Consider the following 17712-nt stretch of genomic DNA (forward strand, 5'->3'; position numbering starts at 1 on the left):
AAATGTCTCTCATACGGGCAGACATTTCACAATCCCAAAACACCCTTTTGCACTTTGTAGAACCTTTTTGCTTTATGCCTATTAGATCTGCTTAAGTGGGGACATTTCTTTAGACAATCGGTCTAATGCAATATTAATCGAAGTGGATATCTGAATGTATATCTGTAAATACATGCATCCAAATAAATATACTTACACATATGTATGCATGAGTATACTCAAACTATAATACGGAACATAATCGCTGCTGGCGTAGCAACATATCGTCAACATTAAACTCAGTCTTAATTCTTGTTTAATTGGTACTTAGCATGCAAATGTAAAATGAAGCGAGAAGCCAAGGCAACTGTCCCGTCGTGCGCTATCTTACTCTAACCAGGCTCCTGTCCACTCGTGCCACACTCCGCTTGGCGTATGAATTTACTTATCTGCGAGTGTGTGTGTGTAGGTGTTAAAAGCATTAGCTACATGAACTGACGGCAGTTCAGAACTATTGTTGCAAGTACAAATAAAGCTATGGAAGGCATACATTGTGAATGCGATGTATGTGAATATCCTTGGACATTTCCAGCTCAGTTCGAGGACAAGCGCGCCGGGAATATGGTAGCTTGAAAGTGCTCGATGTCATGGCCACAATCAAATTAAATTAAATTTAATTGAAATGCAATGCAAAAATTTTTAGCAGCTTTCGAGAATTGATTAATTTTTGACTATTGCCCCGTTACCGGGGGATGGAATAAACATAACACAAGTCCCCGCACGGAAGTCCCGCCTACGGACGTCGGTTGTCTGACCAGCAGCAGCTATTCATTGATATAATTACAAAGTTTTGTTGGCCAGTTGATGAGCCAGTTGGAAAACAAAATCAAGAATGCGATTGCCTTGGTCGCTTTTCCGTTTGCCGTTTGGGCAAAAAGTTTTAATTTCAAAATGAAGTTTGTTTCAATGCTCGGTTCAGGCTGTTACGGGGGATGGCAATAAAATAATCAAAGCGTGCACAAAAATGCAACGAGAATTGCCGAAAAACTGGTAACAAAAGTAAGCGAACGGCAGAACGCGGCAAAAGCAAACCAAAAAAGCTGTGCTGCATACAGCGCAGCTTGGATGCCTTTTTTTGAGATTTGACAAATATTTTGACGTTATGACAATGAATAAAATCAAATGTAAAGCATTATATTTTCCTGTTCCTAATTGTATGTATATATATATAGTATATAAAGTATTTATTTGATAAGTTTTATTAAAATATACATATATATACATACTAACCAAATAATGTAATATATACATATATATTTATTTATATATGATACTATACATGGCTGCAAACCGCGTTTGAATCGAACCGGTTCGACATCGGGATTCTTTTTTTTTATTATTTACCGAAGTTAAAACAAAACCGATTGCCAAAACCTAACCAAATTTATATTGAAGATAAAGAACTTTTAAGAGGTAAATACCAATTTTGGGGCAAATCGAAAACTAACTGAATTATTTCATTAAAATTTTGATAATAGATTACAAACGAAAGTTTTTGGATGTGGAAAGAGAGGTTCATGAACTGAACCTCAAATCAGGAAGCCGATGCAATCCGTAAACACAATAAACGACAATTTCGTTGGGATTTACAGGCCTGACTACATATGTATAAACTATACATTGATAACAAAATACAATTAATATATACATTATATATGGATATATAAGTATTTGTATATAAAATTCTATATATATATATATATATATACAATGACATGGCCAATATTCCCTTTAATATACCAAACTCTTCGGAAGACGTTAGAGGCTGTTTCGAGACAGGGTGCGCCCAACAGCAGTCCAGTGCAAATTTACCTGCAAACTGTGAGAAGGACAGATGGACAAGCAAATAGATATTCGAAAAATAGCAAAAGTTGTAGAAAGTGGCAGAGGAGCAACAGAGGAAAGGATTCCAATGCCAATGAAGTTCTTCGGGGCGTAATGAGACGCTCGTCGTTGCCCAGCCTGCATGTAGCACCAACGAGAGAGAGAAAGGAAAATAGAGACAGATGCAGAGGTTGCTGTTATGCGCCATTAGGGTATAATTAAAATACTCAAGTTGCACAGCGGCTACACTTGCTGAAGCAAACTAACCAAATGACGAAGACGCTGATAATGACAACAGACGACGAAAGCAACAAAGTTGCCAATGCAAGCCAATGCCAATGCAGATGGGGACAGATGTGGTAGTGCAAACGAGACTGGATGTCAGATGAAAGCTTGGCTTAGGGCTTGTGGTTGTCAACAATCGTGATTTTTCGGGAGACCCGCAACACTTAAGTCTTATTCATAGCAAAGCTATTTGATTTTTGTTTTTTAAACAAGATCTCTTGATAACGACTATATTGAAGATATTAATTTAATATTTGTTTTAATCGGTTATATTGATGTAAATACATAGTTTTGTTTTTAGTTTTTAAACATAACAGAACGAAAAAGAAAATTGTTTATACAGGCAGCTCTTTGCTGCAGAAAGAAATCAATACTCATATACTTACTAGATATGCTATGTGCTATATACATTTTACGGTATAGCTTTCTGAGGGTTTCTTCTATGTTCATTTCATTTCGTTTGGTTTCGTTGTGCTCTGCCCAAAAGGAAAAGTTTGCACTTGAAGTAGTTTTTTCGTTTGCCTTGTTTGTTTTTGGTTTTATGTGTATTACTTTCGATGCCTCGTTGTCGTTGTTGTTGGGGCTGATGCAGCGCTCGTCTGGCAAACTGTTAAGCACTTAAGTAGCATTAAAGCAATCACGATAGTCTAAAGGATTGCCAGTAACGGAAACAGCAACGGGAACGCCAACAGCAACAGGAACAGCAGTCCTATTCTATTTTTTTTCTTTGTTTTTTTTTTTTGTTTTTTGGTCATGGCCGTATTGGAACACATACAAAAACGCATACATATATTTGAGTGAATGTGGCAATAGTTTCATATACATTGCAGGTAGTCTAAGATCACTCGACTTCTGTTCTTTTCACTTCTTAGGTCTGCCTCTTTCTGTCTATGGTTACGTGTATGCATATATGTGCATTTATGTATCTATGTTTGGCATATTTTTAGGAAGATTTTGATTGAATTCCGCATTGCGAAATACATAACCGAAAAGCACACACATACAGCTACTCACAAATGTACATACATACATATATGGCAATTTTTCCCTGTATCTAGCACAAAAATACACATGTATAAGAATTTACTCCGCTAACTGCGCAGTCCCTACCTTACGCCAATCACTATGGTAATTGCAGTATTGAATATACATATATACTATATATTTATTTATTTGAAAATGTTTAACGTACATAAATATAAATCACGAAGAGCTACAATAATAAATATTTTCTATAGCCTGAACCTATTTAAATACGGTATAACTGTTTTGTGCGAGTATAACAGGCAGAAGGAAACATCTCCGATCCCATTAATATATATATCCTAGTCAGGCACACCCGATAAGAGCAGACTTGCCTGTTTTTTGAGTAAAATCTTTGTATGAATGTAAATTATTTTATTTTTATATGCTTTTATCTGTTGTATGTTTTTACATAAGAATAGTTCAGTGGGAAAGAGTTGAGATATCTGAATCATTGTGGTTAGAATTTTTGGCTTATTTTAGACTTATTGTAAACTGAGTGGTCTAGAATTAGCAAGTGAGTGATAGTCGAACTTCAGATAGCTAAATAGTGTCAAGTCCTAGGAGATTTTTGGTGTTGTTAAATTCTCCTTGTGTGTCTTTGGTTGGAATTAATTGCTATGACGTGTTGTGTGTTAGACCACTAAACATACAACATGTTGTATGGAATAAGAGGTTGGACCAAATTGTGTTTTAGTAGTCATATATTTTGAGCTCAATGTGTTTGAGGTTGTATTGTATTTGTAGTTTGTTTCTGTAATGAGGGTGAATTTATCTGCATCATTGGCTGTTTGGTCCGCTTATTTGTTAACGGGAATATTTCAGTGCCTGGGAATCCACATCAGTAAGACTCTTTTATTTCGGAATAATAAAAAAATTCTTATGGACGTTGGTTAATATTGGTATTCTTGAGGTTGGCTATTGACGGTTAGGCAGTCTGTGCAAATATCGATATACACAGACACATTCCTACATATAAGTGGCTTGATGCTGTGTTAGTTATGGTTAACTAAGTTAGTAATGTTGTGAGGCAACATTTTTGCTGCTTGCATCAAACTTAATTTGAATGGTTATAATGCTCATAACAAAAATAATGATATTGATAATTAGCCTAATGTCCACTGATTCCATAAACTCACATGCTTACATAACAAATCCATGTGTATTCATTGAATGCAGTTACCACTCATCATTAAACAGTTTCTTATTATACTAGCTATAACATTTATGAAGAATGTATTCTTTTTTGTTTCTCATGTAATGCAGAAGATAATGAAAAATAGAAAATCGAATCATTTACTGACGCTGCTGATATTGGGTAGTTGGATATTAATGCTGGGACTTGCTACCGCTTCAGGTCATGGTGATCCATTGGGAGATGTAGACAATGTACCGCACATGCGCAGCAAACGGGGCATCGTTTGGGATTTCTTGCAGAAAATGGTCATAACAAAGAACCTTATTGTTGATGTAAGTATGATAAAGCTAATATTGTATATACATTCTACGACATTGTTGATTTTATTTTATTGTCTTGCAGCAATACACAGATACTCGGAATACTCTTAATGATATCTACAATACTGTGAATGAGCAATTTAAAGACCCGGCGCCTGCGAAACCTACAAGTCAGCCAAGGCCAACAACGGAAAAGCTGGTAAGATAATTTCTTCTGTAAATGTATCTATCTCTCAGGCAAAAAGAGGCTATAAAATATATATTATACAATATTGCCTTACCCCGATCCCTTCAAAATTGCAAAAAACTCTTTTAAAATGTCGCGGTAGACACCTAATTGCCAAAAAAAAATATTCTGCCATACAAAATTTTCTGTACGATTCTTCTTAAGAAGCTATATAATATAGTATTGCGATCTTATAACAATTGGTTGATATTCAAGCAACATATGGAAATGCTGGGTTTGGTCAAGATATCTTGATACAGACAAAAGTTGTATGATATGGTCCGATATTGAAAATTGTTATGTAAGGAGCATAGTGAAACTATGAGTGTGCTCCAGATATCTTTATAAATCTAACAGTTTTTCATACTACTTTGAATCGACTGATTCATTTGGAAGATGTCTGATAAAGTGGCTCTATCCGGCCGGTCCCGACACATGTACTGCCTTAGTCTGGCCGACTGTCGGCTAACATTCTTTCTTGTTTCCCACTTTCCAGTCAGGCAGAGCCACTCACTCAACAATCTTTTGCATTGACAAAGTCCTAACCGCCTAGCAAGTTCATCCTTTGACAAGCCAGCACTTTCTTTCTGCAACAACAACAACAGTCGTAACCGCATTACACCACTCAGACGATACATACGCTGCACGAGCAACAAACAGACCATCATGAATGGAGCGGACAGCACGTCTGCTTAGGCCCCAGGTACTGCTCAAAATTCGGCGTACTTGCCCCACCAAGCCAAACAGTCGGGCCTTAAGGCCAGCAATATAAGGAGTGAAACACATCCTCCCGCTTAAAGTTATGCCGAGGTGTTTCACCTCAGTCGCATACCTCACATTTTCACCGTTCAATCTGACAGTGGGTGGTCGACTAGGTGCCAATCAGCCCTTAAGCAGCATTGACGCGGTCATGTCCATTACCAGACTGACTCCAACACTTTCGCCCACTCATATACAGTGCGTAAACACGTACCCGCATTCGTCTCAATCTCAATACGCGACCGACCTTTGATCAAGAGAAATATGTCATCCTCAAACGCACAACACTTACCCATTCGCTTGACGTATTAATGCTGGACTGACCAGAGTCACTAACATACCTGGTGCTGACGATCCTCCCCGGGGTAGAACTCATTCAGCAAAACATTCATACAATTACCCGGCCACTACCTCTAACTATTGTATAAGCACAATCCCAGTGCTGTTCCCTTTTGCGCTTTATGAAAGATCGCTACTCATCCGTTTTCATTTATACACCGACTATATTCGAACCTGTTGGGCTGCACCCTCGGCATTGGTATCTCTGATCCTTGGGAAACGCTTCCGCAGTGCTCATCTCATGCGTCCACCAGTAGTTTGACCTGACAGTAACGCCCAAACTTCATTCATTAAATGCATTAAGCGGAACTTGCGTTGCTGGCTTGTGAACAATGAGCACATGAAGAGAACAATTCACACTACAAGTGTGACAACGATTACCCCAGCACCCTCAATCAAGGTGGTAGGGAGTGTGACACCAATCTCAATCGGATTGTGGTTACTCATACCTATCCAACCCAGTACGCACGAATCTAAAGGATACACACTCATTGCTGCCGCATTCGTATGAGTGACATCAATGTCACTCTGACCTACCGGACCCGCAAACATCCTGGGACATGGCCCACTCGCCTAGCATCTCACTCCATGTATGGTTCGAATACCTAGGCAATTGTCTGGATATGTTACTGAACCACATGGGGGACGATGCATTCGCGTCAAGTACAAGGATGACTGGTGCGCTACTAACCATTGGTAGCATCTCATCCAAATACAAAATGTATGGCTCAAGAGGAATGTGCGGTCCCCAAGCCTACATTCGCGTCAAGTACAAGGATGACTGGTGCGCTACTAACCATTGGTAGCATCTCATCCAAATACAAAATGTACGGCTCAAGAGGAATGTGCGGTCCCCAAGCCTACATTCAACCGCCGGTCGTGTAGGGTGGCATCGTCGCGCTCGTTTGCTTTGGAAGTAATAAATTAAAAAAAAAAAAGTTCTCTTGCCAGGGTTCGAGCTCGCAACTTACCGCATTAATTGCTGCCGCCTCTACGCAACAGCCACACCAGCCAAAAAAAAAAAGAAAAACAGTTTCCTCGGCAGGGTTCCGCCGCCTTTACTCAATAGCCACACCAATCATTGAGTCTTCAAGAGAAAAAAGCGAATTGAAATAGCAGCACAGAAAACAATTCAATCGCAATTGCAATGCTCTTGATAGAATTCAAAGATGACGCGCATGAATGTGTGTGTGTACATGTATACAGAAATTCTTGGAATTTGCGCTTGCTGCTGCACGTGCTTGCAGGCCAAAACACATTTTCTTTCGTGTTTCTTAACCGATCTTGATAAAATTTTCAGTAGTATATCTTATTGTACTATAAAATATTCAAATTCAAAATGACAATTGCATTTAAATTGTGGCTTAATTAGATAGGCAATACAAGTACTAACATGATTTATAGCTTTTTGGTGGTAGCGGGGAGGTGGCGATAGCTATAAAATGAAAGATAATTGATATATATATACTATTCTAGAAGCTACATGTCAAGTTTGGTGACTCTAGCTCTATCGGTTTTTATCGATTACTTGGAAACGGGGCAAGTTATCGATTATCGGAAACAAACTCGATCGAAAATTTCAAGTCTCTAGCTCTTATCGGTGCTGATCAAGAATATGTATGTATACTTTATGGGGTCGGAGATGCTTCCTTCTGCCTGTTACTTACATTTGCACAAATATATTATACCCTTTTTACCCATTTTCAATGGGTTCAGGGTATAAAAATGTGCTAGACATTTTCTAGTTTGGGACAGTTTAGTGCAGAAATGCACTGAACCTCGCGATGACCCATCTGCCGCAGTGAAGGCAATCGTCTTCATTGGCCCTACATTCATTATGGTCACATTCCGCTACCAGGTCAAAACTTCTCAGCCTAAATGGAAACCCAAATTCCATAGGGTTTGCGAAGGCCAGCACCCTGCAGGCTGGCATTTACTGCTCCGCTACTATCCACTTACCATGGCCCTGCCGACATCCGAATATCTTTAAAGGCTTACGCGACATCAGCCATTGACGTTAATCTCAAATATATCACCCATGAGCTTGTCAGGAGATATCTGCGAGTGAACGCCCCGGATCAGGACTTTCGGTCCCAAAACATTTTTAGTCGCCTCCAATTCCACCTTCAGTACTTTACAATCTTCTTCCGTTCGACAACCGGCTGCATAATCACGCAGAGGTTTCACCTCATGAACACGCACGATAAGGGTAGACCCTATTGTCTTCACTACCTGGGCAACCACGCCCTTCGCAGTCTTGCCAGCAACCTTGCTGCGCACGGCCAAGGACTAGGTCTCGATTAACCAAGGCATCTGCGAAGTACACGGCAATGTCCGGAAGTTGTCTGCCTCATCCGCTGCTTGCTCCTCTACCTTAATTCACAATTTCACGACGATTCCGATGCCTGGGACAACTCGTATTTTGACGAAATCACACAGACCTCCCCCCTCGTAGTGGGCTTTTTCTTATGGCGGCATCGCCAGCAGGTTTATGCTTTGTTTTTTAAAGCAAGTGGCTCTAGTCGGGAATTTCCGACTAGGGGATACTCTGAACCCTCTTCTACCAACACCAAATGCAGCTCACGCTACGAGCTCGTTTGCATTAGCAGTAATATTAAGTAAGAGGTTCTAGTCGGGAGCTGCCGACTAGGGGATACCCTGAACCCTCTTCTTCCGACAGGTATAAAATGAAAATACTTGATATATATATACTATTCTAGAAGCTACATGTCAAGTTTGGTGACTCTAGCTCATATTATTTGCCGATATTGCTCAAAAAACAGGATTACGATTTCGATTTTTATCGATTACTTGGAAACGGGGCAAGTTATCGAATATCAGAAACAAACTCGATCTGCGCGGGGACTAGGAGGACCTACAGCTTAAATTTCAAGTCTCTAGCTCTTATAGGTTCTGAGATCCTTGCGTTCATACATACGGACAGACGGACATGGCTAGATCGACTCGGCTATTGATGCTGATCAAGAATATATGTATATGCTATATGAGGTCGGAGATGCTTCCTTCTGCCTGTTACATACATTTACACAAATACATTATACCCTTTTTACACATTTTTAATGGGTTCAGGGTATAAAAATACATTTCGGAGAGAATAAAACAGCTCCCCCAATAGTACTCGAAATCGTTATATGCCACACTGCTTGCGACCTTCTCTACTCAACCGCCATTCCAACAAATAATTTTTAAAGAGAATAAAACGAATTAAAATAGCAGCAAAACAATCGCAATTGCAATGTTGTTAATAGAATTCAATAAAGACGCGTATAAAAGTGTGTGCACATGCGCATTTTTGCAATTTGCACTAGCTGCCGCAAACACGAGGCCAGCCTAAACACGTTTTCTTTAATAACTTTTCTGTTTTATACCCGATCTTGATGAAATGTATATCTTATTGTGCTATTGAATATTCATGTATTCGACAAAAGACAATTGCGTTAAAATTGAGGCTTAAATTAGTGAGCAATATAAATTAGTTTATTTACTTGATTTATGGCTATGAAGTGGTAGCGGAGAAGTGGTAATAGCTATAAAATGAAAGATACTTGATATATATACATAAACTATTCCGAAAGCTACATGTCAAAAACTTGCCTCGAAATCACGCCTGTTCGTCACCAGTTCTGATAACGAACTGAGATAAACAGACAGACAGACATGACTAGATCAACTCGGTTATTTATGCTGCGTAAAAATATATATTAACAAATGTATATACCTTATAAATTCGTAAATGCTTCCTTCTGCCTTATATATGTACATATACACACAAAAAAATTCTACCCCATTGCCCGTTTTCAATGAGTTCTGGGGAAAATATATGCATACATATGTAGGTATATAATATTATATAATTATTTATCAAAATTCCTGTTGTTTTTATTGTTCTGCAGAATTCTAGTGATGAAGACAGTAGCAGTGATCAGTCCACAACAACTACAGAGGGCTACAGTATTTCTCGCTATGAGTTGGGCCGTATTCTGGGCCGGAACTTCCGCGGTATACAACGTCTGGCCCAGACCGAGCTTAAAGAGGCCATCAATGTAAATAATAAATTGCTTATAATTTCCTCTTTTGATCACTTTATACTCCTCCATTGTTACAGGCAACTCACTACAATCTAAGAGAATACAAACAGGAAGCGGACAAGCAGTTTGCTAACAGCTTGGGCGTTGAGAAAAAAAACAAGCTGAAAAGTCTGAAGGGCTGAGCTTAGCCAAAAGTACTTGGTGGTCTGACGTTCCACAAAACGCGCTGAGTGCCCAATTGTATTCGGCGCAATGTCTGACGATCCTAGCTTTTTAAATGAATTGCCTATGTACAGATGTAACGGTTGTTATTATTATTATTACTTAGTGATTGTATATATACATATAAATACATTGAATTTTGGCTTAAGACATGACAACAACAATACTCAAGCGTGAGACCTAAAAACAGACCCTTTTTGTTCAGTTGTATAATAGCTGGATCACTCGGGCAATATTTCTACAGAGAACGTGGATATTCCCGTATACATATGGATATGTATATGTACATATATATGATATGTATAATGTTCTGTAAGTTGAATCATAGCCATTTAGAGTGTTTGTTTTAGATATAAATTTATTTTATAGTATTAAATAAACTACTTTGAAGGGAGTTTTTAGCTTAATTCTTTTCGGCATTGTCGGTTATTATTATAAAAAAATTAGCCAGTGACTCCTAGCGATCGTAGGCCAAGTAGTATTTTCTATCGTCGCTTGGCCGAGCAAAGCTGAATCAACGTTTTTGACGATCAGCAACTGTGTCTAGCTACCCTCTTCTTTTTGGGACGCAGCATAATAGCTATACAAGCCTCCAAATACAGAAGCAGCGTTATAAGTCATCGACGAAAGCGCACTCGGTAATCCATTTAGCTTAACTTGATGTACTTTATGTCTGCAAGTCAAGACAAAACGGAGCCCAATGGCCTGTAGTAAATAGATAATTCGATTTTCCCTTTTCAGCCCGAACTTCACGTCTAAAGTGAAATTATACATAGATAGTTGAAAACAAGTAAGAGGTTCTAGTCGGGAGCTCCCGTCTAGGAGATACCCTGAACCCTCTTATTCAAACACCAAATGCAGCTCGCGCTACGAGCTCGTTTGCTTTAGTAGTAATAAAAATAAATTAAAAAAAAAAAGTTCCCTTGGCAGGGTTTGAACTCGTAACTGACCGCAATACTTGCTGCCGACTCTACTCAACAGCCACACCAGCCAAAAAAGAAAAGAAAAACATTTTCCTCGAACTTGTAACTGACAGCGCTACTTTCCGACACCTTTACTCAACAGCCACACCAATAATCGAGTTATAATGAGAAAAAAAACGAATTAAATAAGCACAGAAAACAATGCAATCGCAATTTCAATCCTCTTAATAGAATTATACAGAAATTCTTGCAATTTGCGCATGCTGCCGTAAACACGAGGGCAACCAAAACACATTTTCTTTCGTGTTTCTTAACCGATCTCGATGAAATTATCAGCAGTAGATCTTATTGTACTACAAACTATTTGTGTATTCTAAAAATGACGATTGCATTTAAATTGTGGCTTATTTTAATGGGCAGCATATGTAAATTGGTTTATTTACTTGATTTATTGCTATGAGGTGGTAGCGGGGAGGTGGTGATAGGTTTAAAATGAAAGATACTTGATATATGTATTCTATTCTAGAAGCTACATATAAGGTTTGGTGACCCAAGCTCTTATTATTTACCAAAATTTATCGATTTATCGATTACTTGGAAACGGAGCAAGTTATCAAATATCGGAAACAAACTCGATCTGCGCGGGGACTAGGAGCACCTACAGCTAAAATTCCAAATCTCTAGCTCTTATAGGTTCTGAGATCCTTGCGTTCATACATATGGACAGACGGACGGACGGGCAGACAGACGGACATGGCTAGATCGACTCGGCTGTTGATGCTGATCAAGAATATATATGCTTTATGGGGTCGAAGACGCTTCCTTCTGCCTGTTACATACATTTACACAAATACTTTATACCCGTTTTACCCATTTTCGACTTTGCAGTCCATAGAAAAAAAAATCTGAAGAAATCAATGCTTTCTGCTGAAAAATAAACATTCGTTCACACAAACTATTCATATTTATCATGTATCAAAAAAAATTTTACAAAGATGTTTAAAAATGAATTAAAAGCCGATCGGCTGGTAAACAAAAAAGTTGCATACTGTTTTCCGCTTAACTTTCACAGTTGCAGGAGGTATTTCCAAAGTCGCTGTTACACGTATTTATTAAATGCTTATGTTGAGATTTTTACTTGGCGAGAAAATGGGTTTGAGGCCGATCGAATGAAAACTCAAAAGTTCTATGCAACCGTTTTTGGGATTCTGCCACACTTGCAAATAGCATTTACCAAAACACCGTCTTAACATGCACCTCTATGTTATAACAAACGGTAATCGTCGCAGCTTCTTAGCTCTCGCTGTTTGGACTATGCGTTAATCACCAATAAGTCATCACGATAAACTGTTCTATGTATGTATATAGATTACTAGCGGGTATAACCCGGCCTTGCCCGTGGCACGTATGTTATAAAATCAATGTTTTTAAAAAGCTTTGAAAATGATTTTGAAACTGATCGGACGGGAATTAAACAAACTTAAAATTCACCAAAAATAACTTTGAAATGCATTTTCCACCGAAGGAGTTTAGATTTTGCGAAAAATGTGAAACACGTCTCAAATGATTTTTCTTATAGATCTTTGGAAATAAATTTGAACACAATACGTCATCCACCAAATCTTTGACCTCCATTTCCACCAAGGAGGAACGGATTTTTAGAAAAGTGTGAAAAACCCCTCAAATGAATTTAAACAAAGATCTTTAAAAATAAGTTTGAGGCCGATCGGATCGTTAACAAAAAACTTTCATACAACCGTTTTCCGCCAATTTACCACTCTTGCGGGTGGAATTTCCCAAATCGCTGAAATACGTATTTATTGAGTTCTTATGTAGAGCTTTGAAAATAAGTTTGAAGCAAATCGGACACAACTTAAAACTTCGCCCAAAAAATCTTTGAATCGCATTCCCCCCGAAGAAGTTTAAATTCTGCGAAAAGTGAAAAACACGTCTCAAATGAATTTTCATATAGATACTTGGAAATAAATTTGAGGGCAAAACGTCACCCACCAAACTTTTGACCCCCATTTCCACCAAGGAGGGATGCATTTTCCAAAAAGTGCGAAACACCCCTCAAATGAATTTGAACAAAGACCTTTGAAAATAAATTTGAGGCCGATCGGATGGTAAACAAAAAAGTTACATACAAACGTTTTTCGCGATTTTTCCACACTTGCGGGTGGAATTTCCCGAAACCCCGTCTTAACGTGCACCTACATCACATAAGGTAACTACAGTGAAAATTTCAGCTTCCAAGCTCTTACGGTTTGGGCTGTGCGTTGATCACCAATCAGTCAATCAGTCAGTCAGTCAGTCAGTTAGTCAGTCAGTCAGTCAGTCAGTCAGGACAAACAGTTTTATATATAGAGATAGAAATTACATGTAGTTGGAATACAAATGTAGTTGAAAAACGAAAGGATTGCTACATTCTACCGAAGCCATATGCATTGTGTAATAGAACGGCATCGCTGTTTTTGATTCCACTCGCACTACAGGAAATTGGATTACACTCAGTGTTTAAACGAATGAGTGTGTATGTGTCCACATAAGCAACAATGCGCACAAATTTCGGTTGCTTTTCTATCACACAAAGCATTTGTCTTTCTTACTCTCTTGTTCTCTGAGCAAGTGAGCGATTCTCGGACCTGAACAAAAACGAAGTTGACAGGAGACCAGAACTAAAGAATATGAATGGTTACCAACATTTGTTCTAGCTCCCATCTATATGTTGTATGGCTAGTGGCGATGTGCATAAAGTGCATGTTAAAATTGAATTCGCAAAATTTCCATCCGTTATTTCGGAAAATTGTGAGAACAACTTTTTGCTTAACATTCGAGGGGCCTCAAATTCAATATTGCATAAAAAGGTTATAATGTTTTTGTGTAAATGTATGTAAGATCCAGAAGGAAGCTTCTCTGACCTGTAGAAGATTGTGTGTTCCACTTGATTTATGTCAACAGTTGTCGGCAATCAGAATCTTGCTCAAGCTCGAAAAGCATTCGCTTGGGTCCCAAGACTTGTGCCAGCTACAGATGCTTGCGGCTGCAACTTTGCAGACAACAACTTACAACGACTGCACTGTGGGCGCGGAGGCTATTATTTTGCCATAAAGTAAAAATTTTCGTCATAATATATATTTATTTTAGTGCTGGTTTTGGCGACTCCATATATTAAATATTTTTTTGGCTGCCTCGGGGCTATTTTAACACATTGTGCCAGTACAATTAATTCGAATTTGAAAAAACTTGACCATGTCTAGTGGACTAAAAGCGAACTTTCTGTCAAATTGTGCCAATTATTTAATTTTTGCCCAATTAGTTTTCAGTGATCCAACCCTGCTCTAGGTTTGGCTAGATAACAGAACTATGTCCACTCTCGTCCATTATGACGGTCAAACTGCGAAAGCAAGTAACGGGACGCCCAAGCGTAGCATATAACGATAAAAGACCTTGGCTAAAAGGAAAGTCGGCAGCCGAACTGGCACAAAACCAGGAACATAATACCCGAATTTCAATGCAGCCACGGTATCGGCAAAAAAGAAAAAGCGATGTACAAGATGCTGCATTTGTCTTAAAGAAATCTTTAATGTAGCTTTGTCGTTTTTATTGTAAAATACATTATTATAAAATGAGAGAAACAAGTAAATTACATTTAAATATTATTTTCCCCATCCATGAGAATATAATCAAAATGTACGCCGTTTAGTAAATAATTAACAGAGGCCGCTGCCGGTAGGATTATTTTTTTGCAGATGAAAATATTTGCTCAATTTCTAAACATTACTGACGTCAGGTAAGTTCTCAGTTATGAATTCTCCAGAGCAAAAGGGCATGTAAAAACAGCGAATCTAAGAGAAGAAACCCTCGTCAATAGATCAATCATTATTTCTAACTGAATATATCAGATTAATTGGGAAAAAAATTAATCGTAAATGTCCATCTGTGCGAATTTGTAGATAATTATGTATAGATAGAAACAATATATATTAATTCCCTTAATTAGCTATTCTTAAACGTATCGATCCTTAAAATCAATTTACGCAACCTTTATACAAAACAATGACAAATACAAGACAAATCGTAATGCTTAGCAGATTTGAGAATGCCGACTAGGATATCCTGTAACCAGCGGCAAGAGAAAATTCTAATTAAAAAATGTTTTTTTTTATTGAAATGACCAATCAAAAAGTAAAATGTTCCTGATTGGTCCATACTATAAAGGAACGTACGTACCAAATCTTTTGATTTGAGTACACTAAAGCTTCGACTTGACAAATAAAATGTAAAGAGAAAGACGAGCATAGCTAAATCGACTTGGCTCAATAGCTTCAATATGTTGATCAATATTATATATATTTTATGGGGTCGGATAGTCTTCCTTCTGCATGATATATACATTTGCACAAGGCCGTCACCCTTTTTACAGTCGAGCTAAGTCTCCAAGAGGATTAAAAAAATGTCTACATTAACACATTTTTATAATAATATATAATCATTTTTAAACCGCATATATATGCGTGTTATGTTATGCTATAGCGTTTTTCTCAGCTTACAGTATACTGCAGGACTTAAAAAGATAAAATACATTGTATTATCCCATTCACATTAATAACATTTTATAAGAATACCTTCAACTTCGCTTTAGATGGCGGTGAGATAGGCGTGGTCGTATCGATTTGAAATTTCAAATATTTTCTTTAAATGCCATTATTGGAAAATGTACGGCTCTTAAGCATTAATATTAGATTTTATTTTAAAAAAAATGGTAATTGTGACCACTGTGAACTGTAGACAGCGAATAAAGTCGGTGAGCTGACGGTCTGGGACAGTGTTAAGGGTCAGACGGTGCAAAAAGTGGACAGATTCTCGACACGCACAGTGCCCCAGCCACAGGCTTTGTCGATGCAAAAGACGCAACCTGGCATTCATTATCGGCGCTAAAGTTTTTGGCCAACGTACTTTCAAGACAGGCATCTCATGGGCATCGAATTATGACACTTTTAGTGGTTTTTGCTAACTATGCGAGTTGCCTTTTGCCATTTGGGACTGCCACTGACTACCTTCGTGTTTTCATATTAATTTTGCTCTTTGGATTTGTTTGAAACTTTACTTCGATTTCAGTAAAGAGCACGACACGGGAGAATATACCATTATATATTATAAGTATATATTATATATTATACGCATATATTTAAACATACATGAACGCAAAGTTTATGTGTGTGTTTTTTGCGTGCTTACATTGGTTCCTTTTGCCTATTGAAAATGAGTTAAAACAGTAAAAAATTTTGCTGCAAATGTATTTAACAGAAATAAGCATTTCCGATCAAAAAAATATCTATATTGTTGTCCAGAAGGTCTGAACGCGTCGATCTCGGAAATTATATGAAAAAAGCTAGTTTCCCAAATATTGAAATCTTACATTTTACTTTTGTTTCAATTAATTTTGTTCTTCAATGAAGCCATGTGTATACTTTGTGGTTGACATTAGATCGCTACGGTGATTTAGGAGCACCATCATAATCAGTCTAGTTTCAAGTTCGAGAAGAACAGACAACGATTTCCTATTTTGAAAACGTGTATCATTTAATTTTAATTTCTTCCATAGTTCAGAATGCTATAAAAATCAATTTGGAGGGCTTTAGTCTGAAGTACCCAATCGATTGATATGAATATTGCTCTTAATTTTTTTTATAACACCCTGAATTTCCTCTTAGATGATTATATTCCCAACTCAAGTCCTTCGATTGCTCTTCCAAAGCCACCCTGGTTTACTCCCAGACTATCAAACTTACAAATTATTAGGGGTAACTATTTCAAAAAGTTTAATAAGTGTGGTTCTAGTATTGACTTAAATAAATACTCCATAACCAAGTCATATTTTTTTTTAGAATTCTCAGTGCTAAAATGCGAGCCAGTTTTATAATTTTGTAAACTTGAAGCGTAAATCTTCAATTATCTCGGGATGGATAAAGCTACGCCAGTCAATTGCATCTAAATTGTTTAAAGCGAATGCTTATGACCTTCAATCGTACTACACCTTATCTTGTCAGTAATACAATCGACAATACTCGATTGCAACGTATATAACAGTTAAGGATCTAGGCGTTCGTTTTGAAACTCTGCTTCAATCTTCATATATCTACCATCGTTAATATTGCCAAAGGTGCACTTGGATTTATTAAACGATGGTCTAAGGAGTTTAACGATCCTTTCATAACCAAACTTCTATACATCTCTTTTGTTCGCCTTATCCTTGAACACTGCTCTTGCATCTGGTCTCCGCAGTATAACAATAGCCAGGATCTTATTGAATCTGTTCAGAAGCAATTTCTGCTTTTTGCCTTACGAGGCTTAAATTGGGACCCCATCTTCGATTGCCATCCTACTCCAGCAGGCTTCTTCTCCTTGATCTTCCGTCGTTAACCAACCATGCAATCCTCGGTGTTGTCTTCCCACATAAGTTCATTCTTGGCGACATACTCTTCTTTTCCGTTAGAGCATCTTCAATTCTCTGTTCCGTCTAGACCTACCAGGAACTATCGCCCCTTATTCCTACCTACGT

General features: G+C 37.9%; 1 protein-coding gene across 2 annotated transcripts in view; it reads left to right on the forward strand.

Annotated features, from left to right (window-relative positions):
* The window catches only part of LOC135440100 (uncharacterized), a 28776-nt gene extending 18231 nt beyond the window's left edge, over positions 1–10545 (forward strand). For both annotated transcript variants that reach the window (XM_064699109.1, XM_064699110.1), the window contains exons 2-5: positions 4438–4641; positions 4712–4828; positions 9868–10017; positions 10080–10545. In XM_064699109.1, coding sequence (XP_064555179.1) covers positions 4444–4641; positions 4712–4828; positions 9868–10017; positions 10080–10184 — 570 coding nt within the window. In that variant the 5' untranslated portion in view covers positions 4438–4443 and the 3' untranslated portion in view covers positions 10185–10545. The remainder of the gene's footprint in view (positions 1–4437; positions 4642–4711; positions 4829–9867; positions 10018–10079) is intronic.
* Positions 10546–17712: the final 7167 nt, after the last annotated feature.

This window comes from Drosophila montana, unplaced genomic scaffold, assembly GCF_035044405.1.
Source record: "Drosophila montana isolate Dmon_TW-CO22-7 unplaced genomic scaffold, ASM3504440v1 contig_825_1, whole genome shotgun sequence".
NCBI classification, from domain to species: domain Eukaryota; kingdom Metazoa; phylum Arthropoda; class Insecta; order Diptera; family Drosophilidae; genus Drosophila; species Drosophila montana.